This window comes from Engraulis encrasicolus, chromosome 11, assembly GCF_034702125.1.
Source record: "Engraulis encrasicolus isolate BLACKSEA-1 chromosome 11, IST_EnEncr_1.0, whole genome shotgun sequence".
In the NCBI taxonomy this organism is placed as follows: Eukaryota; Metazoa; Chordata; class Actinopteri; order Clupeiformes; family Engraulidae; genus Engraulis; species Engraulis encrasicolus.
Window position 1 is genome coordinate 46,444,055 of NC_085867.1, and position 22,880 is coordinate 46,466,934.

Here is a 22,880-nt window from a genome sequence, read left to right on the forward strand (position 1 = left end):
CACACGTTGCATTTCCACTTAGCAGCAGAAAAAAATACCCTGCTGAAAAAATATCCTGCTACGTGGAAACAGCACCTTAAAATAACTATTTAAGGACAGTGGATAGTAGGCTATTCCTCAGAACTTCAACAGAAGTGCATGGTTTAAGCCATCACTGTTTGTTCGGAACACATCTCCTCGGAATAGTCTCAAAGTTTAAACCATGCATGGAAATGCACATACTCCAAAAATATTACATTGAAATCAGGAACATGGCAAAAAACAACTTCTTTGTGGGTACCTCAACATGGTAGGCTAAGTGCTATACTGTAATTGATCACCTTTGACACAGTATCATGCAACAGAAATCAATCAAGCTCGGCGAACCCCAAAACACCAAATGCAGCAATGCAGTCGCCATAAACAGCATAGTGTTTCAAAGATAAAATAGTGCATAAGTCAGGACGTTACACTTCCTCATAAAACTCCCTGTCAAAATTTCAGGCAAAGCATGCAAAACATTTCAGATATAAGACATCAGTATCCATAGTTTTCCCCCACTATAAATCTGCTTGTCCATAGTTCACAGTAGGGGTGATGTCACCTAAGCAACACCCCCAGTTTTTGTTGTTGTTGTTTGTTTGTTTGTTTTGTCTTCCTTTAAAAGTTCAAAGTACGGTCCCCAATCAAGTCCAATATCTCTCCTAGTGGTGGAAGATGGCCCCACCTAGTGGCTAGAAATAGACATGGCGGCGCGTGGCTCCAGAGGAGGCAGAGAGGAGAGAGGAGTGCAGGAGAGTGGTGGAAGGGGACGTGGTGGTGGTGGTGGTGGCAGGGGTTCAGCAACCACAGCTGTGGCAGGGAGGGACCGCGTGACCGACCGACCGTGCCTTCACTTCAGATCACATTCTCAAAAAGTTGCATAGAACTCATGATGTTGTCATCCTAGGGGGACAAAACCAACAGGAGGAGTTAAATGTGGCACATATACTAGGTGTGTGATTTTGTGTATGAAAGAAATAATGAATATTCGTGTATGTATGTGTGTATTTGTGTGTGTGAGAGAGAGAGCGAGAGCGAAAGATGGGAAGAAAAAATGAGGGAAAAAAATGGACAGACATGAAAAGGAAATGAGGGGAAGAGGTAGCCTAGAGAGAATAAGAAGAAAACATAGAGTGGTGTAGCTGTGTATCATACCCTCTGGCACGTTTCAATGAACTCATCGAAGGTGACCACACCATCTCGATTCCTGTCCATTTTCTGGGGTAAAGGTCAAACATGAAAAATAAACAGCATTAGATTAGACCTAAATAATGGCATGTATTGACACTTAAGGGCTTGAAGCGCTCAGGAGACAAACCAGCGTTTCTCAAAGTGGGGCGCAAGACCCCCTGGGGGGGCGCGGAGGCATCTGATTTCGGGTTTTTTCCCCCCAAGGAAATGATTTCCTGTCTCGCCAATAAGCCAATACGTTTTAAGCCCTTACCAACATTATATTATTAATTGTCATGAATTTCAATAGTATAGGAAATGAACACACATCTGTATTTGACTGCAGTAACTCTTTGTTTTATCGCACCTTTCCTTTGAGAGGGTGGGGGGGCTTGGAAGCATCCAGACCCTCCGAAGGGGGGAATGATGGAAAAAAGTTTGAGAACCACTGGTGCAAACAATGTTACTCAGATGCTCATCTGTACCGGGTGACGTGTGAGTCCAAAAAAAGGAAAAAGCAGAGGCACTCTGAGATTTGAGAAAAATATAAAAAGGCCTTTAATTTAACATGGCAATTCTATTTAAAAACAAAATGTCTGTCTGCACTGTCTGTTTGTGTGTGTGTGTGTGTTTGAGCCAACAATGCGCGCGCAATCAATGACGACATCACCTCTAAACGGGTCAATTGGTGTACTGTGTACTGTGTAGAGAGAAGGGGGACTGTTTGCATTATTATTTTTTTTTATCTTGCATATGCTTTCGTATGACATCACCATTCCAAGATTGTTATAATAGTTTTCACCTGTACATTTAATACATTTATTTTCAGTTTTCACACACCTGGAAGAACTTCTCAACGTGCTCAAACGGGTCGTCCTCCTTCACACTCGGACTCGTGTATCTGCCCATCATGTCATAAATGGACTTCATGATGGCCAACATCTCCTGCAGACACACACACACACATGAGTACACACACACACACACACACACACACACACACACACACACACACACACACACACACACACACACACACACACACACACACACACACACACACACACACGAACACACACACACACACACACACACACACACACACACACACACACACACACACACACACACACACACACACACACACGCACGTTTGTGCACACAGACACACATTGCGCATGCACAAATGCTGGGGAAACCAGCATATCCCATGCCAGCCCCCTTACTGTACGTACAGTAGCACACAAAGAAGTAGTACACTATGAAACAGGACAATAGTGGCTGTGCCTTTTCACTGTCTCTGATAAAAAAAAAAAAATGTGCAGTGTAAACGGGATGGAACGCCATATATGAATTTTAGATATGCATGATGGAAATGAGTCTGACATTACATACAATACATAAATCTATTAGGCCTGCATGTATACAGTAGGCTTCGTATCATATGAATAACAACAGAGTAGGTGACTGGTGTCCTCACTGTACTGTGCTGTACTGCCCTACAATTTCAGAACGCAGTATAATTCAAAATGCCAAACTGAGAAAAAAGGCTTTAAAGTTTCCTTTCTGTCCACGCGACTGTGTTGGAGGTAAAGTGGTGATGACACTTCCATATAATACTTTTTTAGGGTGAAAATTTATGCACACAAGAAAAAAGCAAAAAAAACAACATTCTCATTACTTTTTAGCTGAAAAATCATTATACTGCGCTCTGTTGTGGTATTACTGTCTACACCAAAACCACGGTGTCAATGGAGAAGTGCAGTATAAAAGTGCAGTATCGCATTATACTGCGTTCTTGGCTAGTAGCCTACCACGTAACCCACTAAGACCACAAAGCGCAGTATAATCAGTTTTTTGCGTTTTTTTCCGAAACGGGACCAAGTTGGGCCGAAAATTTTTAACACAAGAAGAAGAAGGTATTTTAAAGCCAATTTCCGGTCTAAACCCATTTTCGACCATTTTCAAGATACTGCGTTCTGATATTGTAGGGCAGTGTACTGTATTGTACTGTACCTCTTTGGTGATGTAGCCATCTTTGTTGATGTCATAGAGGTTGAAGGCCCACCTCAACTTCTCATTCACCGAGCCCCTCAGTAGCACCGACAGACCTATTACAAAGTCCTACACACACACACACACACACACACACACACACACACACACACACACACACACACACACACACACACACACACACACACACACACACACACACACACACACACACACACATGGATACCACAAAGACAAACATGCACACATAGAGCCATATACACTAAATACAGTATGCAGACAGAAAGATACAAATTAAACATTTCCAATACTGTCAAATAATTTGTCAGGTCCAAAGCCCCACACTTCAAACATATCCATATGCCAAGTGTTACCTCTTTCTTTCAACTCCTTAGTTCATTTTCTTTACATTTACTTTTGTACTTATCTACTTATTTTTTCTATTCTGTCTAGTTTCCTCTCTTGTCTTTTTGCTATTCTTTAAAGGGACACTGTGTGAAAATTTTAATTGTTTATTTCCAGAATTCATGCTGCCCATTCACTAATGTTACCTTTTTCATGAATACTCATTGAGTATTCATTATGACTGGAAAAATGGCCCTTTTCATAGATGAAAAGGGGGATCTTCTCAATGGTCGGCCATTTTGAATTTGCCAAAATAGCCATTTTTAGCTGCAAAAATGACTGTACTTGGACCATACTAGAAAATATTTGTTTAATACATAGTAAAATTTAATGTAAATATCAAATGTGGCAATAGGCAGCCCAGTTTCAATGAGCAGCATAGTTGCAGTACCTTTTTTGACCATTTCCTGCACAGTGTCCTTTAATGTTTCTGTCTATTTTTTCTACCTCCCTCCATTATTTCTTATTTTTAACATTGTTGTTTATCCATTTGTTAATTAAGCATTTTGAGTTGCATGCCTTGTATGATATAGTGCTATACAGTTTAGTATTATATTATTATTACCTCAAAGCGAATGGAGCCACTTCGGTCATTGTCAAAAGCATTGAAGAGAAAGTGGGCATATGTGGTGGCATCTGTTGACATGTCCAAGAGGTGAAACAAGTTATAGTAATGAAGGCTTTATCCAGAAATAGTTTAGTGCATTTTACAATCTTGACATTTGCATCCTTTAGGCTCCCCAAATGTAATCTACACATTCAGTTAAGGGAACTTTCACCACCAACAATGCAGCAGTAAATATTTCAAATTCAATATGTTTCATGCTTTGTTTATGTTATGTATCATTATGGAATGTTCATTTTATCAATAGTGCCTTATCTCATTCACAAATCTTTGACACCACTTTACCTCCTTGAGGAAAGAACTGAGAGTATATCATCTTGAAGGTTTCTTCGTCTACTAGACCACTTGGGCATTCCTACAGGTAAATGAAAAATAACATGGAATTGACAGGGATACGATTAAGCTGTGTGTATTACACAAGTTAAACAAACAAAAACTGTAATAGTTAAAGTATGCTAACACAGCCTGTAGTAGTTCCCTTGTTCACTGATGCTTGTGACCATATAGCAGCGAAGATATGGCCAAAAATAGTTCACTTTGGTGTGCAAGAATGAAAATCGGCACACTTATTGCATGCTTACATCATTAAATGAACTATTCTTAGCCTTATTTACAAGTAGAGAGGGTGGCCATCTTGAAAAAATGACGGCCATCTTGGATTTCTGTGCTGAAAGAGTGTATCCTAATTAACATGTGTGCCAATTTTCATGCTTGCATACCAAAGCGAAGAAGGTGGATCTAACAAGAGCGACACTCAATACAACGCCCCATTGCAACACTCATTGCAACGCCCCATGATTTTCGGCCGCTATTCTGGAATGAATATCGGACAAATTACATTGGAATGCATTGGGAATGTGTACAGGATTTCTACATAATACGGTAAAACTACATCGATATAACTATTGGAAATTCTTCAGTTATTAATGTTTATACCATCTCATGTGTTTTTTCAGCTCAATCAGTGCCGGACTTAATTATCTATAAGGCTAAAGTTGCCAAAGTAGCTAGCCACAGGACCGTCGTTAGCCCTATTTTAGGGGGACTTTAGCCCCCCCTACATTAGTATTAGCCCCCCCTTCAACGAAATGCAGTAAAGCACTGAATACGAACCACCAAGAAGGCAAGTTAATCTGAATACAAGTTCCTGTTTGCTTATTTATTGTTTAATGCCACTTATATCCTACTGCACAGCAATAAAAGCAGGGTGCACAGCAATATGTTATGGGGGGGGGGGGGGGGGGTACAGGTAGAGGATTGTGCTTTGTGACTTAAGGGTGGTTTATGCCTCCAGTCCAGCGTCCCTGCATCGTAATGCAGTGAGCCGCGCAGTTAACGTAGTGAAGCCCTCCCCATCACGCAGGTACTCTGGGGCACCTCCCCAAAATTGTGTCTCGACACAGGGAGCGACGGCGTGAAAGGGCGAAAATAGGTCTCTGATTGGTCCTCTCGACCAGCCTGCTCTGTCCTCGAGTCGAGAACAAGCGCTACTTCCTTGTTCTAACCTTCGTCGGTCTACGGACTGTGAGCTCTTCATTAAATAAGTTGCCCGTGCTTTGTTGTTTAATTTATTTACACGAACCAAAGACAACACATGCGCTTGCAAGTTACGACGCTGAAGTTATTTGGACAGTTGAACAGTGGTTCCGAGGTCGAGGAAACATTCCGCTTCGTCCTCGACAAATGAGCCACTTCTTTGTTCCAAACTACCACTGTGGCTGCCAGTGCGATCAAACATGCACGTGATATAAAAATTTAATGTTTCATTTTCATTGTCGTCGAGTCTGTGATGCTAAAAAACAACCGACACGTCTAGTTTACTCTTTGTATTGAAGGCAGTTTCAGCGTGGAATGACATCGCGCAGACCGTGCTTCAAAACAGGGCATAAACCAAAATTAACTGCATCATGGCTGCGACAAGCTCACTCTGTGGCACAAGTAGGAAGCATAACCCGCCCTTAACACCTCGAGGAAAGTGTAATTACCAATTTTCACTCACAATACCCGTGTAATAAATCCATTTGACATTGTCTTGAAATTATAGTTGAGCTTTAATATTTTGAAAAATATTATAGTTTGAAAACACACATGAACTGATTAAAATAGCTACTAATGGAGTAAAAATGACCTAATATCTGCCGGGGATGCATAGTTTTCCAAGTAAGGAACCTGTTTGAATGAATCACTTCCTGACCACTGCTTCTCCTGGAGACGCGCAGTTAGTAACTCCTTAAAGTTCCTAGTCCTTGTGTAAATTATGCTCTCTGCATTTTTATCTAATCATTTTAACTTCCGTACATAATATTCATCAGTTGAAACATTTTGAAATGTTTTGTTTAGCTTACATATAAGGAATGTTCATTAAAATGTGAATAAAAAAAACACTGTAACTAGTGTTTAAAAATCGGTATGGTGCTCTTAAAATAATTGTTCAAGAAGACGCTTTTGCACACCTCTGTTGGTGGGCAGGTGCATAGGATATTATCCATAGAGGTAGAAAATAACACTAGAGAGGACCCCACCCCCCTTTTACGGCAATCTGTAGCGGCCATTATCTGGAGGTAGATCAGAGAAATGGAAATTAACGGAGAACGAGGCTCACCTCTGCCGAAAATGGCTTAATCATGTGAAAATGTCCATCAACACACTATACAAGGACAATAGTTGAAGTGTGTTGCTAACTATGTTCATAAAATATATTATTTGATTTTTAAATGCATTTTATCGACTCATATGATTTCAGTAGATATGTAGCCTGACATTTCAAATCTGGTCTTTGATTAAAGTGTTACTTTATATTTACACAGTTTTAGTTCATTTATTGACAGGGGTGGGCGTGTTCTCCATTGACTTGCATTGCCTGAAAGTACCTACACTACCTACGGAAGTTGGGAAGCTCCAGCTGCCATTTCCCAGTGCTGTCGCAAATTGCTGTGTCCTCTCTAGTGTTATTTTCTACCTCTATGATATTATCCCACTGGGGTTGTCATTCAAGTGTAAAGAAATCCTGCACACTGTCCATTCCACCAACAAACTTTAATACAACATGAAGAAGGTTGGATGACCGAAACAATGTATTAAAGTTTGTTGGTGGAATGGACAGTGTGCAGGATTTCTTTGCTCTTAAAATAATAAATTCATAGACAAAACCTTAGCAGGTGAGCTGAATTTTTTTTGGCGCATTTTCCTCCTCTGGGGAGAAGCACCCCCTGTCTCTCAAACCTAGAGACGGGCCTGGCTAGCCATATTGTGCTAACTTTAGCATTAGATCCGCGGTCTTTCCTATGGCCAAAGAACGTTGCTATGGCTACTGGTCATAACAAAGTGGCGTACGTGACTACCTGTTCATTCCAGAATGGCGGATTTGACTCAAAACTGACTCAAAACGCCCTCTATTGACTGTTTCCCATAAAAGACCTGAGTGTCTCTTCTTGTTAGATCCACCTTCTTTGACCAAAGTGAACTATTCTGGGGTATTTTGGCAGTTAACTGCTCCACTAATAACTCCATACAGTGAATTAATTTAGGTAAGGCCTTCTTAATGGAATGTGGTGGGTTGCATTGGAGCATTTCAGCAGAGGAGTGCCGGTTCGGCTCGTGAGCATTCCCTCTCTCCTATAGCATAACAAACTATAAAATTCCGGCACACTGACCATTTCGTTTTTTCTTCATTCACCTGATGAGAAGGTCCAAGACTGAAACATTGTGATTAAAGTCAAAGCGAAATTGTCAGTGTGCAAATGCCAATTTCATAGTGTAGTGCCAGCTGAGGTGTGCGGGGGGGAAATATAAATATCAAGTTGTGCTACAGTATACAAGCATCAAAGCTGTGTCTCATCAATCACAAGATCAACTCCCTAGAGGAGCTAGAGGAGGAGTTCCCAAATTTTACCATGGCGAGCCCCCTGATAGTCCGGCATATTCCATCTGAGGCCCCCTTATATGGGTTGTGCCACACTATTTTTCTGTGTATCACCTTTCACAACCATAGTCTAGGTCTGTGGGGCAGTGCATCACTGAGATATATAAAATAATAACTGAACAATAACAGTAGAAATGGTCAGAGATAGGGCTGCACGATAGATGGAAAATGTATCGATATCGCGATATCACAGCTTGCGATACACGTATTGCAAAAGTTGGTTATATCGTGATACCTACTTTTTAATTTTTAATAACAGCCAATTTGGTGAAAAGGTATTAAAAATGTTGACATTTTAAGATGATTCTGTATATTAGCCATGATTATTCCGAATAAAAATAATGTTGGAAATAAAACATTGTTCTCAGTTGTTTCATACATGATAAAGTGTAGAATGGCAAGTAGAGAGGGGAAAATATATGTATATATTAAATATCGCGAGTAATATCGATATCGCGATATACAGTCATGTTATCGTGTATCGCATATTTTTCTAATATCGTGCAGCCCTAGTCAGAGATGCAATAGCTTATAATAATGCAGTTCTTAACTAATAGGAATATTGTCAAGCTTATGTTTTTGTTTACTTACCGTACTTACTATGTTGTAGTTTAGTTATTTATTTAGGTATCTATTGCAGTATTTATTTTGTTTTGCTACGCTTTTCCTGCCAACCTACCGTGACCCCCTTTGTACCCTCTCGGAGCCCCCCAGGGATCCCGGGCCGCCCCACACTTTGTAAACCACTGCCCTTGAGTACCATTAGTCCACAACTGCCCTACACATGCCCTCTAATGCAGCATACATACAGTAGCCGTCATTTTGGTTCCAAGCCCTGCAGTCTCACGTTTTTGAATCCTCTGTAGAGCGACTGCAGCTCCTTGCGTGTGAACTTGGTCTGGGCCTGCAGCTGGTCCAGTCCCTCCGGCTGGTGTCTGACGGTGGCCAGCTCCAGGTCACTCTCACTGCAGTCTGTAAACAGGCACCGCAAGGTTGGGGTATGGGGTACCAAAGGGTTGGGGTAGGGGATGAATAGTGGGGGTTGTTGGAAAAAAGGGGGTATGGTGGGGGTATGGTTGGGGCAGGGTTGGGGTAGGGGTGCAATTGGCATGGACAGTGGGGGTTGTTGGGGGAAAAAACAGGGGGCAAGGTTGGGTGTGGGTGGGATGGACAGTGGGGGTTGTTGGGGGAAAACAGAGGGTTGGAGTAGTGGTGGAAGTTGGGTGGGGGTGGGAGTTGTTGGGGAAAAAACAGGGGGCAAGGTTGGGGTAGGGGTGCAATTGGGAGGGACAGTGTAGGTTGTTGGGGAAAAAGGGGGCATGGTGGGGGTATGGTTGGGGTATGGTGGGGGTTGGGTTGGGGTATGGTTGGGGTTGGGTTGGGGTATGGTTGGGGTAGGGGTGCAATTGGGATGGACAGTGTGGATTGTTGAGGGGGAAAAACAGGGGGCAAGGTTGGGTAGGGGTGTAAGTGGGATGGAGGTAGAGTAGGTGGGGGTTGTTGGAAAAAAAACGGGGTATGGTTGGGGTAGGGGTTTGGGTAGGGGGTGGTGTTGGTGGTTGCGGTTGGTGAAAACCCCGGGGGTACATTAAGGTTGGTGGTGAGGGTGGTGGTGGGGGGGTTTGGGGTTGATGAAAACCCAGGGTTAAGGATAGGGGATGGCGGAGGTGGTGAAATTCCAGAGTGAAAAAGGTGGGGATATGAATGGTAGGGGTTTGGTGGAGTTGGGCAACAACAAAAATAAGGGTGGAGGTGAGGAGTTGATGAGGGGGGGAGGGGGGTGTAGGATGGGTGATGGATTGATTATGCAGTGTTGGTGGGAGCAGGGTTTCAAACAGGAGTTGAGGAGGTTGCAGACCACAAATACGGTAGGTTGATTAAGGGATAGGGGATGGCGTTTTCGACATGGCATGGGGTTAAAAGGAAGGGCAATTTAGTGTTTTGAGAGTATGTTGGGAGATGGGTTGACGGGGGAGACAGAAAGACAAGCAAGAGACAAGCAAGGGTGAGTGAGTGAATGCGGTATAGAGAGAGAGGTGCAGGTGGCATGCATGCAGCATACAGGAAAGACATATCAAGAGGACAGGGTGGTGATGATGTGTGTAAATGGCCCAGTCATGATGACAGGAAACAGTGATGGAGGAGGACCACTCACGTGCATATACACACATAGAGAGGATACACAGACTGATGGAGTAGTTGATGACCATCATGGAATAATAACAAGCTATAATACCTGCCAGATCCAATACTGTGTGTGTGTGTGTGTGTGTGTGTGTCTGCGTGTGTGTGTGTGAATGTGTGTGCGTGCGTCCGTGCGCGCGTGTGTGTGTGTGTGCGTGCGTGCGTGCGTGCGTGTGCTTGTGCGTGTGTGTGTGCATGTGTGTGCATTTGCGTGTGTGTGCATTTGTGTGTGTGTGTGTGTGTGTGTGAGAGTGTGAGTGTGAGTGTGTGTGTGTGTGTGTGTGTGTGTGTGTGTGTGTGTGTGTGTGTGTGTGTGTGTGTACTCACCATCTATTGGATGAAGACAATCGGATGACAGAATATGGATGAGGACCAAGATGCAAGATGGATGGAGAACAACAACGATGAACACACACAAACACACAGAAAGAGAGACAGAGAAGAGAGAACAGACAGACAGGGAGAGCGGGAGAAAAACATTGGATAAGAATAAAACACTTTTGCAGGGCTTTTTTTAAAGTTCCACATTCATCGCTTCAACAGAAAAGTGATTAAAGCAGCAGATAATTCAGCATTCAGCTGAAAATCCCCCCAAAACACCAGCACCATTGCCCATAACCCATTTTACCCTAAGCCCTTTTTGGGAAAAAGTGCTCTCTCCCTATTAAAACCTTAATATCTCGGCCTCCAAAGCACATAAAAACATGAAATAAGTTGCATTTAAAAGCTAGAACCTTCATTTTGCACTAGAATGTGTTCATTCAGCTCTACCATAGCCACATTTGTAATAAAACAGCTCAAATCTCAAGAACCTGAATGCAGCGTATATGTCGCTCCAGGACACAATGGGTTAAGTAATATTAAGACATATTAAACCTCTTCATAAACCAGTTAGAATTGGTCTGGGCAATGCAAAACATGCTCAGGAGGTTATTTGCACACAATCATCCAAAAATAAAGACATTTTACGTCTAAGTTGCGTGTAAGTCTTTTTCCTGCTTGCTGCGTTCACTGTTTCAGTGTTCTGTTTAAGGCTCTCACCCCCTTACATGTAAATAAACATGTTGCTGACCACTCTTCCCCACCCTAATGAATAGGGGTGTGCAAACAAATCGTCATGACAATGCATCGAGCTACTTATTTTTACGATACACTGCATCGATTCATGACAATGTACAGCGATACTTATTTTCATGATATACTGCATTGATTCATGACAATCGATTATTTAATAATAATAACATTGAATTTGCCACTAATTCATTTTTTCAGTAGAGAATAGATAATATTTCTGTGCTAGTATAAATGCTACACAGCAACTGACACATAAGCTGTATTTTTACACATTTACTGAAGTAAATATCGTAATGTTTCGCGATGGGCCGCAATGCATCGAGCTAGAATCGCATTGTGGCATGTGTATTGTGATGAACATTGAATCGTGAACCCTTTGCCAATATCCACCCCTACTAACGAAGCAGTCGGAGGTGAAGTGGTTTGCACCAAATGTGGAAAAAAATGGACTGACACAGTAAAGGTCCTGTATAGGTTCATCTTCTCCCTTTTCTCTCCAGCTACTGTATGATGTCACACTGCAGGAGAAATCCAAATGGCTCACAGCAGAATGTGGCAAACCATTTGAGTAACTGACAGAGAAGGATGGGATGTTTTGTTTCATGCTTAGTGTGTTTATAATATCAGTAGAAACCCAACTATGTACATGAAAGGCCCCAAATGTGATATGGGCCCAATAGGCCCCCTATACATGTATGTGTGTCGTACAAGTGTGTAGGCCAGTGATTTTCAACCTATGGGCCGGGGCCCACTGGTGGGCCCTGAAGGTATACCAAGTGGGCCTTGAAATATTCTAAAAATTATAATCACATTTTGGTGTGTGTTGCTGCTGATTTATGTGAGTTTTATTCGTAATCGGGTCAGAGGTGGGCCCCGAACATTTGTGACAATTTCGAGTGGGCCCCAAGTTGGAAAAGGTTGGGAACCCCTGGTGTAGGCCTTCTGAGCATGTTTCAAGGGGAAAAAGGGTGAATCTACAAAAGGGAACTGCCGTATACACTGCCCTTCAACAGTGATACACCACATACCAAACCATAACAGTTACAACATACAGTATGGGCAATGTAAAGCAAAAAAAAAAAAACAATGCAAAGAGTCTATTGGAATACAAAAAAAGGAAAAGTAGAATACAATGGAACAAGCTAGTGGAGCGATATTGGCTTTTGCTCAATCACACCTGCAACCAGGAAGTTTATAGAAAGTTGCATTGTCACAGAATGTTATCTTTTCACAATGTTCAGGTCAGATCAAGGAAACAGCCTCCACTTCAATGTGTAGTTCCCTGAGAAATCATGTCATATTTTTGCTCTTTTTGTTGCAATAGGTCACTCTGAGTTGCATGTCATTGCCTCGTTCTGTCATTGTACAAAAACAAATGGAATAGCGTCTGGGAACATGACATACAAAAAAATGAAACAATGTTGTGGATTAGAAAAAGTCATGCCATTGATGTGGTTACTGGATGAGTCTCCTCAAAGTACACAATCATCTAGCAAACATGTGTACAGTATACAGGTAAGGTGTCTTACACACCAGGGCGGTAAAGCGTCGCGGAACGGCCGCGTTTTTTACCGGCCGTGTTTTTTACCGGCGTCGTTGAAAATACATTGAAACATATCTGTCCTTACACTCCAACCGGCTGTAGTCGGGCGTCAGCGGCGCAGGAGCCGGCTCCGCGCCGTGCTGCATTTGGAAAATAGAACTCGAGCGTATTTTTCACTACGGCGACCAGCGGTGTCTCATTCAAATGAATGGCAAAGTAGCACGCTAGCTTTAGCTGTGGGGTTTTTTTTAACAGGACTGGCCGCGCACGCCGACGCTGTCAGTGTGAAAGGCAGAGAAAAACACACCAGCCGAAACTAAGCAGAAAGACTGCGTTCGTCCCGCGACCGTTCCGATCCACCGTGGTATGTTTTGGCCCTAACTATATAGTGGTGTGGATTGGCACTGCCCTCACGATCCAATTCGATCACGATTCGGGAGGTAGCGATTCGATTCGATTCTATGCGATCCGATTCAATTCTACGATGCATTGCATTTCTACTGAAAGCAAAGCAAATGTTTAATCCGTCATGATGAGGCAATACAAGTAGTCAGATACTGAGCAACAATTTATTGGCTGTTAGTCTGTATCAGTCTTGCAATGTTTTGAAGTGCTTTTATTTAATTTAACATTCATTTGCTCCCGAAATATCCATGGAAGTAATTGAAACTTAAAAAAATTGCCGGATCGATTCTGGAACTTGCCGGATCGATTCTGGATCGTCCATGCCCCGCATTGGATTGCATCGCTGAATCGATCATTGTTGACACCACTAGTATCTAGGCTTAGAAGTACAGTGCCCTCCATAATTATTGGCACCCCTGGTTGAGATTTGTTAAAAGCCTTAAAATAAATTCAGTGTTTATTGCAGAAGAATACTGTCACACTGAAAATTGTAGGAAAATGTAGCCTTCAACTCAAATGAATTGTAAGAAAATAAAAAATCCCTGACTAAAAAATAATTATTTTTCATTAAATCACCTGTTCCACAATTATTGGCACCCTTAACAATTCCCAGGAAATAAATATAATTGAAGCATTTCTGTCATTTCTACAGTAGTTTACAAAGTTTACCAGAGTATGTAGGAACATTTAATTAGTAATTCATCACTTCCTGTTTCCCTGGGGTATAAATATGACGTGACACCGAGGCCATTTCTCTTATCCACTCTTAAACATGGGAAAGATAAAGGAACACAGCATACAAGTGAGGCAGATGTGCGTCGGCCTTCACAGGTCAGGCAGAGGCTGCAAGAAGATTGCCACTCAACTGCAGCTGCCCATATCCACTGTGAGAGGAATAATTAAGAAGTTCAAAACAACTGGAACAGTGGTAAACAAGCCTGGACGAGGACCCAAGTTTATTTTGCCACCACGCACAGTGAGGAGGATGGTAAGAGAAATCAAAAGATCTCCAAAGCTCACTGTTACAGAATTACAACAAATGGTAGCATCCTGGGGTCACAAAGTCTCCAAATCAACCATCAGGCGCTGTCTACACGCCAACAAGCTGTTTGGGAGGCATGCACGGAGAAAACCTTTCCTCACTCACAATCATAAACGCAAGCGTCTGGAGTTCGCCAAGCGGTATTGGGGCTTCAACTGGGACCGTGTGCTTTGGTCAGATGAGACCAAGATTGAGCTTTTTGGCAACAAACACTCTAAGTGGGTCTGGCGTACCACGAAAGATGCGCATGCTGAAAAGCACCTCATACCCACTGTGAAGTATGGGGGTGGGTTAGTGATGCTGTGGGGCTGTTTCGCTTCCAAAGGCCCTGGGAACCTTGTTAGGGTGCATGGCATCATGAATGCTTTGAAATACCAGGACATTTTAAATCAAAATCAGTTGCCCTCTGCCCGAAAGCTGAAGCTGGGTCGTCACTGGGTCTTTCAGCAAGACAATGACCCTAAACATATGGCCAAATCTACACAGAAATGGTTCACCAGACACAAAATCAAGCTCCTCCCATGGCCATCTCAGTCCCCTGACCTCAACCCCATTGAGAACCTGTGGGGTGAGCTGAAGAGGAGAGGACCCAGGTCTCTGGATGATTTAGAGAGATTCTGCAAAGAGGAATGGCTGAAGATCCCTCTTTCTGTCTTTTCCCATCTTGTGAAACATTATAGGAGAAGATTAGGTGCTGTTTTGTTGGCAAAAGGGGGTTGTACAAAATATTAACACCAGGGGTGCTAATAATTGTGACACACATTATTTGATGTCAAATAATTATTTCTTTATGTGGGATTTTTTCCCCACTGAATAAATGCACTTGTATTGAAGGTTGGATTTTTCTCTTTTTTTCCATTAAGGTCCCATATTATTTAGAAAAAAATTAAAATAATTGGAAGCTAAAAAACACATCTCAACCAGGGGTGCCAATAATTATGGAGGGCACTGTATCTACCAAGTACAAGCCTGTTTAGAGCATTTAGATATTTTATAATGCTGCACTATAACAGGATGGTCTGTAATGTTATTGGTTATAACTTAACTTTTATAACTTTTTATTAATACAAAGATGCGGCCCAATGTGCTTTGCAAAACAGCTGGATTGGAATATAACGTTGCCAGAGTTTTAAACTATGCCAGGCAGCCAGATCAGTGCATGAAAGTTTGACATAAAATCAGATATGATGGTAGCCTATGACAAGTATAGTTAAAATCTTGTGAAAGTGAAAGCCCACCAGGGAATCTCCAACTCCCTCCCTGTGTCATTGTGACACAGAACTCCACAGCACACAAGTGCTCATTGTGCACAATGACATTGCATTTATGCCTCACCCGTGCAAGGGGGCAGCCCCGAATGGTGCCCCAAGCGGAGCAGTGCATCGGGACGGTACCATGCTCAGGGTACCTCAGTTATGGAGGAGGATAGGGGAGAGAACTGATTAATTACTCTCCCCACCAACCTGGCTTCGAACCAGCAACCTTTTGTTCTACAAGTCTGACGCCCAAACCGTTTACCCATGACCAAAGAAACTCAACACAGAAGAACAATCTCTCGGGGGGGAAATGCATTGGCCACGGTGTAGTACGGGGGCGTTGCCTGAGGACACGAGTGGATGGAAAATTAACTCCCTTGCGCATGGTCATTGGGTGCGATGGATACAATTTCCGTACTCTGCAAAATCCGGAGACAAATTAACTGCAGCTGTTGGTCAGCAGTAATTGCTGGGGCTAATTAAGGACAGCTGACAAACTTTCACGCTGTCCTATGACCTGTTCCACACTCCGACCCTCGCGGAAGTGGCATTGCATGCTTCCAATACTGACCGTAGAAGAAGAAGAAAATGTCTGTACTCCCATCGCCATCATTTCGTACTACGCTGTTATGACGTCAGTAAGCCCTCTTGTCTCTACTCTCCTTGCCCATGACTGCCCATTAATTTGTCTCCCTGTTCACCATTATCAGCTCACAAGGAAGTCATTAATTGATATTCCATACACATCATTGCAAAATGAATGAAAATCAATGCAAATTATTTTTTAAGCGCTGCCAATGAAGCCAAAGTGGGCTGCAACCTTGTGCGGCACCCATGCATTGCGCTGTCTGAAGAACACTCAAGTTTATTCCGGACAGGAAGCCGTTCAGTGTGTATACTCGTAGCCTAATAATGCACACCATTCTACCAGTGGAACATCATAATAGTCACGAAAAAACTTAGCAACCATAATACTACACTATTACAACAAGGTATAGGATTTAGTGATACATTGCAACTTTGTCAGTTTACATTATGCATGGTCATTCTGATGTCAAATGCCAAAGTTATAACATGGGTTATGTCTTAACAGTTTACGATTGGCTAGTGTTGGAAGCTCATGGCTCCAGACATGGACAACAGACAACATGACAATCATGACAAGAGGTCAGGAAACAGCAACCTGGAACCTCTAACCGAATCTGGCAGCCAGCATGCCAATAGGCGCCACTAACTACCGTTCACTCACCTTCAAGAGAAAGCGGTTCCCAGAGCCCAAACTGCTTCAGAACCATGTAAAACAGCATCGTCACCACAACTATGGCGATGATTTCCATACCGTGAATCCCCATGGCTAGCACCAGTTCCAAGGGGTGGGAGAACCCTCCCAAACCGAAAGCAAAAAGCACAAAGTCCACAAACCAGAAGGCCAAAATGGTGAGGTATACTACCTCGTAAATAACATGGGGGACCTGCTGAAGTCCATGAGGTCTACCGACCAATGCGGAGGTACTGTAAGGTATGGTATGCCAAGTTTGGTTAAAAAAAGGATATTATTTGGGAATGAGGAAGACAATCGTTCAGTCCTGCAGAACACAACACACTAAAGCAAAGCTCCCTCCATCGCACCATGTGGTTTTAAATTGGAGCGAGCTTGAGAAACAGAGAGGAGGAGAGAGAGAAAAAGAGAGAGAGAGGGGGAGAGAGAGAGAGAGAGAGAGAGAGAGAGAGAGAGAGGGGGAGAGAGAGAGAGAGAGAGAGAGAGAGAGAGAGAGAGAGAGAGAGAGAGACTTCCCATTTGCTTGACGGCTATTTCCTCATACACACACACACACACACACACACACACACACACACACACACACACACACACACACACACACACACACACACACACACACACACACACACACACTCACACACACACACACACACACACACACACACACACACACACACCGCCCAAAGAATTAAAAGATAAATAAATAAATGTTAAAAAGAAAAACGTAACGGAGATGGATGGAGAGGCGTGCTGAGTCAGCCGTTAACATTCACTAAGAGACACTCCTGACTGACCACCATAAAAACTACATCACAGACTCTCAGAGAGGAGAGGAGAGGAGAGCAGGGGGTGGGGCATAGATCTCTCTCACTGTGTGTGTGTGTGTGTGTGTGTGTGTGTGTGTGTGTGTGTGTGTGTGTGTGTGTGTGTGTGTGTGTGTGTGTGTGTGTGTGTGTGTGTGTGTGTGTGTGTGTGTGTGTGTGTGCGCACGCGTTTGTGCGTGCGTGCGAGTGAGAGAGAAAAATAGAGAGGTAGTGTCTGTCAAAGAGAGAGGAGAGAGAGAAAGAGAGCAAGATAAAAATGCATTTCTTTAATGGCATTTCTTATTTTTTTTCATTAAAAACTGATTGCTTGTCTTTTGTCTTTTAAGTCTCTCTCTCTCGCTCCCCCCCCCCTCTCTCTCTCTCTCTGAACTAAAAGTGGAAACAGAACTCCAGTGTTGATGATTCCGTTCTATCCACAAAACTGAACCCACAGCCTGAACCCTACCAACAGACTTTCCCTCTCTTGCTTTCTCTTTGTCTGTCCTCCTTTCTGCATTTTCTCTCTCTCTCTCTCTCTCTCTCTCTCTCTCTCTCTCTCTCTCTCTCTCTCTCTCTCTCTCTCTCTCTCTCTCTCTCTCTCTGTCTCCTGGAAGACCTAAATAAACTTCAAAAACATTCCAAGTCGCCATGACAATCTCAGGTGCATTAGTGAGGCGCTGACAGGAACGCATTGCATTATGGGATGCGAGATCGCATTGCTTGCCTCAAAAAAAAAAAAAAAAATCCAATCCATAGCGAATGCTAGCCCAGCAAAAGACAGGCCTCTTTCACTTAAAGTGCTCTCTGACCCACTGTTTCCCCATCCGCTGAAATGGACCCTGCATCTCTGCTTTGCCGGCTCCAGAAAGTCAATTAAGGACTCTTTACTCTCTTCCCTAACATCTTCTCCAAGACGCTGTAAAACGCAAAACCACCATGTTCAGCCTAAAGCCAAGCCCCGCTACTTAAGAACAGGCAGTTACAGAGTTGTATAATCAAACCAGGGGGGATGGTCAGAGATTGATTGTGATTAGTGGGGGTTGGGGGGTTTCTCCCCTAAGAAATTTTTGAAAATGTACTTGTTAAAAGTGCAATTTTCACACAATATGTGAAGAAGAGAGGCCTATTTTAGAGGGGGATGTTTTTGACCATTTTCATCGAGGGGGATGATTTTAGACCCTTTTCCTTGTTGGGGGGGGGGGGGATGGCATCCCCCCTCATCCCCCTACAACTCGAGCCCTGAGAACAGGCACATATTTTAAAAGCGCATTGGTGAAGTTAGGAGGCAAGGGTATTGTTGCCCTCTAGATGTTTAGGAAAATAAGCAGGTGCGTGGACCCAAAAAGTACAGTTGAATGTGGGAGCAGGTTTGCACACTAAATAAGACACTATAAGGTCAAGCTCCAGGAGTTTTTTTTCCTTGTGCTTGACCTTTGTGTCTTATTTAGTGTGCGAACCTGCTCCCACATTGACATTGGTGGACATCAACCTACATTAACCTACCTGAACCCTCCTGTGTTCATTTGTCCTGGTAATTGCATTAGGCACTCTAGAAGGCCTATTTACAATTAACACATGCATTATCATACAATTAGAATACATAATCATTATAAACACGAAAAGGGCTACTAAATTTTAACATGATGCTTGTTTGTTTTTTATCCTCTACAACAGATGCTAGTCTACGCCTAGTCTATACTGTAAGTGACTGAGCTGATTAAAAGGGATGTGCCCCATGCAGATAGAGCTGATGAGTTAGCAGTTATTAATGGAGCAGGTTGCATAGGATCTGGGAAGCTGACAGGGGGGGATCAGTTGTCCCGGGCCCAGGGCGCCAGAACAAGTTTTAAAGGGACACTGTGCAGGAAATGGTCAAAAAAGGTAGGCCTACTGCAACTATGCTGTTCATTGAAACTGGGTTGCCGATTGCCAAATTTGATCTTTTCATGAAAGTTTACTAAGTAATAAACTAATATTTTCTAGTATGACCCAAGTACAGTCAGTTTTACAGCTAAAAATGGCTATTTCTGGAAATTCGAAATGGCTGACCATGGAGAACATCCCCCTTTTCATGTATGAAAAGTGCAATTTTTCCAGTCATAATGAACACTTTGAATTTGATGGTGGTGGTAAATATTCATGAAAAAGGTAACATTAGTGAATGGGTAGCATGGATTCTGGAAATAATCAACTAAAGTCCTGCACAGTATCCCTTTAAGCATTTTTTTCTACATTCTATATTTCTTACTAATGTTACTGCTGCTGCGCTCCCCTCATTTGTCTGCAGTAAAAAGTTGAGAAGTTGAGCCCAATAGTGCAAACGCACCACTGCATCTCCCTCTCCAGTACCTATGTCCCGGGCCAGCCCATTCTCGGGAAAAATCAACTATATGCTTCGTGGTGCCGCTACGATATAGCCTCATTTTTCGTAGGTGGGCAACGCGCGCTGTCGTCGAGAGTGGGTGAGAGAGAGGGTGAGAGAGAGCGAGTGAGAGAGAGAAGCGTGCATTCCGGGAGGGGAGCGCTGTCGTTGTGTCAGCTTCATGCCATGTCTCCCTTCCTCCAACATTATCTCTAACCTTAACCCTAAACCTAACCTTAACCCTAACCCTAAACTTAACCCTAAACATAACCGTAAATCACTTATTTGAAATGTTAAATTACCGTTGTTTCCAGTTAGCCTTCACTCGCGCTTCATTGTTGACGTCCATAATTATCAGTTCCCCCTTTCGTCGCCCAACCACGAGAAACGAGACTATTCGTAAAGGCACCATGAGGCTTAAAGTAGATTTTTTTCTGTTTTTCTCGTAAAGACTTCACGAAAGGCCTGAGTTACTGTTGCCCGGGCCTATGAGGAAAAAGTGTGTGTGTGTCAGGGGGGGTTAGTAGATTGGGGTCCTCATTATGTTGCATGTATTGGGTGGGGTAGGGGGTGGTGTTGTGGGGCTTTCACAGATGCCTTTGTCACAGGCCCAGCCAAAGCTGTCATCGGCCCTGCGCAGGACAGGAGACAGCGTGAGTGGGAGAGTGGAGAGGGCAGGAGACAGACACAGGACTGTTAGAATAGTATAGTATAGGGGGAAATCAATAAGAAGATCAGAGAAGGACTGGAGGAGGATATGGAGATGGAGATGGAGCAGCGCAGAGACACCTGAGGGGGTGCTGAACTGAGGCGCATGGTTGGACATTACAGGGCATTTTCCCAGTGGGCCAATGCTGTTGTTTTTTTATTGTTGTCGTTGAAGTTCTATCTTTTGTTTGCTTCCCTTAGAGGTCAGTCCACCATTTAGACGGGGAAGCCCATTGGTCCATCTTTAATATGGACAGTGAACTGAGCCAATCACAATATCGTAGATGAACAGGGGAGTTGTGCAAGGGGCTGTATACCAAAAACACCCGGGTCATTTTATTTGGTCCCAGGCCAGCCCTGGGATCTGTTTCTCGATTCTTGTCGTTGCTAACCATCTTAAGACTGTCTTAAGACCGTCTTACCGTTGCCTTGGATTTGGTGGTGAGCGTTGCTGTCGAGAGAAAATTGAGTCGCTCTTACGAAGGACTTTGCCAACGACGATAGCAAAGAGGCTTTCGAGAAACGGAAACCTGCTTTGCAGGGATTGGCAATAAAGCATGTTCAGGGCAAGTTCATTAATTGGGATACAGGACACGGATCAAAATACAGTACAGTAGGTAACCTGTACAAAACTGCATTATCACAGGAAGGACGCTATTATGGTCAGGCCGAGACTACCAGTACAAAACATTTCATGCACACTCAGCAAATCGTAATGTACAGTATGTTGTGTGCTCAGTGTGGATTTTTTTTTTTTTTTTTTAAAGGTTTGCACACTCAGTTTCCATTAAATCTACTACCATAGGCCTAAATATCTTGTTTAACTCACAATGTATGTCTCAAAGCAAAAACCAATAGGACTTGATATGTTGAAAATGTGGAGCAGCAGTGAAAGGGAAAAGGAAAGCAGAGAAAAATGTGGAGCAGCAGTGAAAGGGAAAAGGAAAGCAGAGAAATGTATGTGAAAGTGAAATCCCTCATTGCTTTTAGGAACATCCACAAATGGATATCACTGCTGCGAAAAGCAGATATCACCTGACTCCTTGCAAGACGTCTGACTCCATGGAAAGCCTCTGCAGGGCTTGCAGATGGTTTTTAGATGGCATTTATGTAGTGCCTTTCTACTCAGCATAGTACTCAAGTACTTAGAAATGTCAATACCTGATAAGCTTATTCATCCATTGGAATATATGGCATACGCATCCTCCACATACTGTATGGTGATGCATCCATCAAGGGCAAAGACAGAAGAAGATAGTATTATGAATCTATAAGAATGGTGTAAAAATTAGGTCCTACTTCTCTATTTTACATTGTTACTCCAACATATACTAAGTCAAGTTTTTGTTATTTTTCTTAAAGTTGGCAAACTATGTTTTCATGCACAATTTGTTGTTGTATTTAGTCAGTGTTATACAGGGTTCCCTAAAACAGTGTCTCCCAACCAGGGGTATCTTATGTGTGCCACTAGGGTATGTGAGCACACTCCAGGGGGTATCTTTCTCTGACTTGGAGCATATTGGTACATATGAAGAGATATTAACATAAGGTGCACTCATTGTGTAATTTGTTTTGCCACTACCTGTTCTTGAATTGACATGTAAGGTTTATACAATACCACCCGCAACCCTAAAAGTGAATGCACAAAAATGCCAAGGGAACTGTTTGTGATTCAAGTCGCCTGCAGTGCCTCGACAAGAATGAATGCAAGTTTGAGAAGAGTCTGTGACAAAACAATAAATTGATGACTATAAATTGTATTAAACTTTGAAATTATCCTGCATTAATTCAAACACTTTCATTCTGATGCACATCTTGCAACTGAAAGCCTGCAGCTCAATCAGTAAAGCCAGACAGATTTTAGGTGTTGTGGCATAGCCGTGGTTGGGATCCTGTTGTGCCGGGCTGTGTCTACACTCCCTCACTTTGACCACAAGAGGGGGAAAGAGGACAACAGAAGTTGTTACACAAAAACTGAGTGCATTGTATTGTATTTCTATATTCTTATAACAAAAAGAGAAACAGAAATGTTTCAAATGTTTTTTTTAAATGCACCCAGCTT

At 42.9% G+C, this 22,880-nt stretch overlaps 1 protein-coding gene across 1 annotated transcript in view; it reads right to left on the bottom strand.

Moving 5' to 3' along the window:
• Positions 1–213: 213 nt before the first annotated feature.
• The window catches only part of LOC134457780 (calsenilin-like), a 71,092-nt gene continuing 48,425 nt past the window's right edge, over positions 214–22,880 (bottom strand). The window contains exons 4-10 of the mRNA XM_063209752.1: positions 9,007–9,131; positions 4,523–4,592; positions 4,178–4,248; positions 3,208–3,315; positions 2,032–2,136; positions 1,177–1,239; positions 214–924 (exon numbers count right to left, since the gene is read on the bottom strand). Coding sequence (XP_063065822.1) covers positions 877–924; positions 1,177–1,239; positions 2,032–2,136; positions 3,208–3,315; positions 4,178–4,248; positions 4,523–4,592; positions 9,007–9,131 — 590 coding nt within the window. The 3' untranslated portion in view covers positions 214–876. The remainder of the gene's footprint in view (positions 925–1,176; positions 1,240–2,031; positions 2,137–3,207; positions 3,316–4,177; positions 4,249–4,522; positions 4,593–9,006; positions 9,132–22,880) is intronic.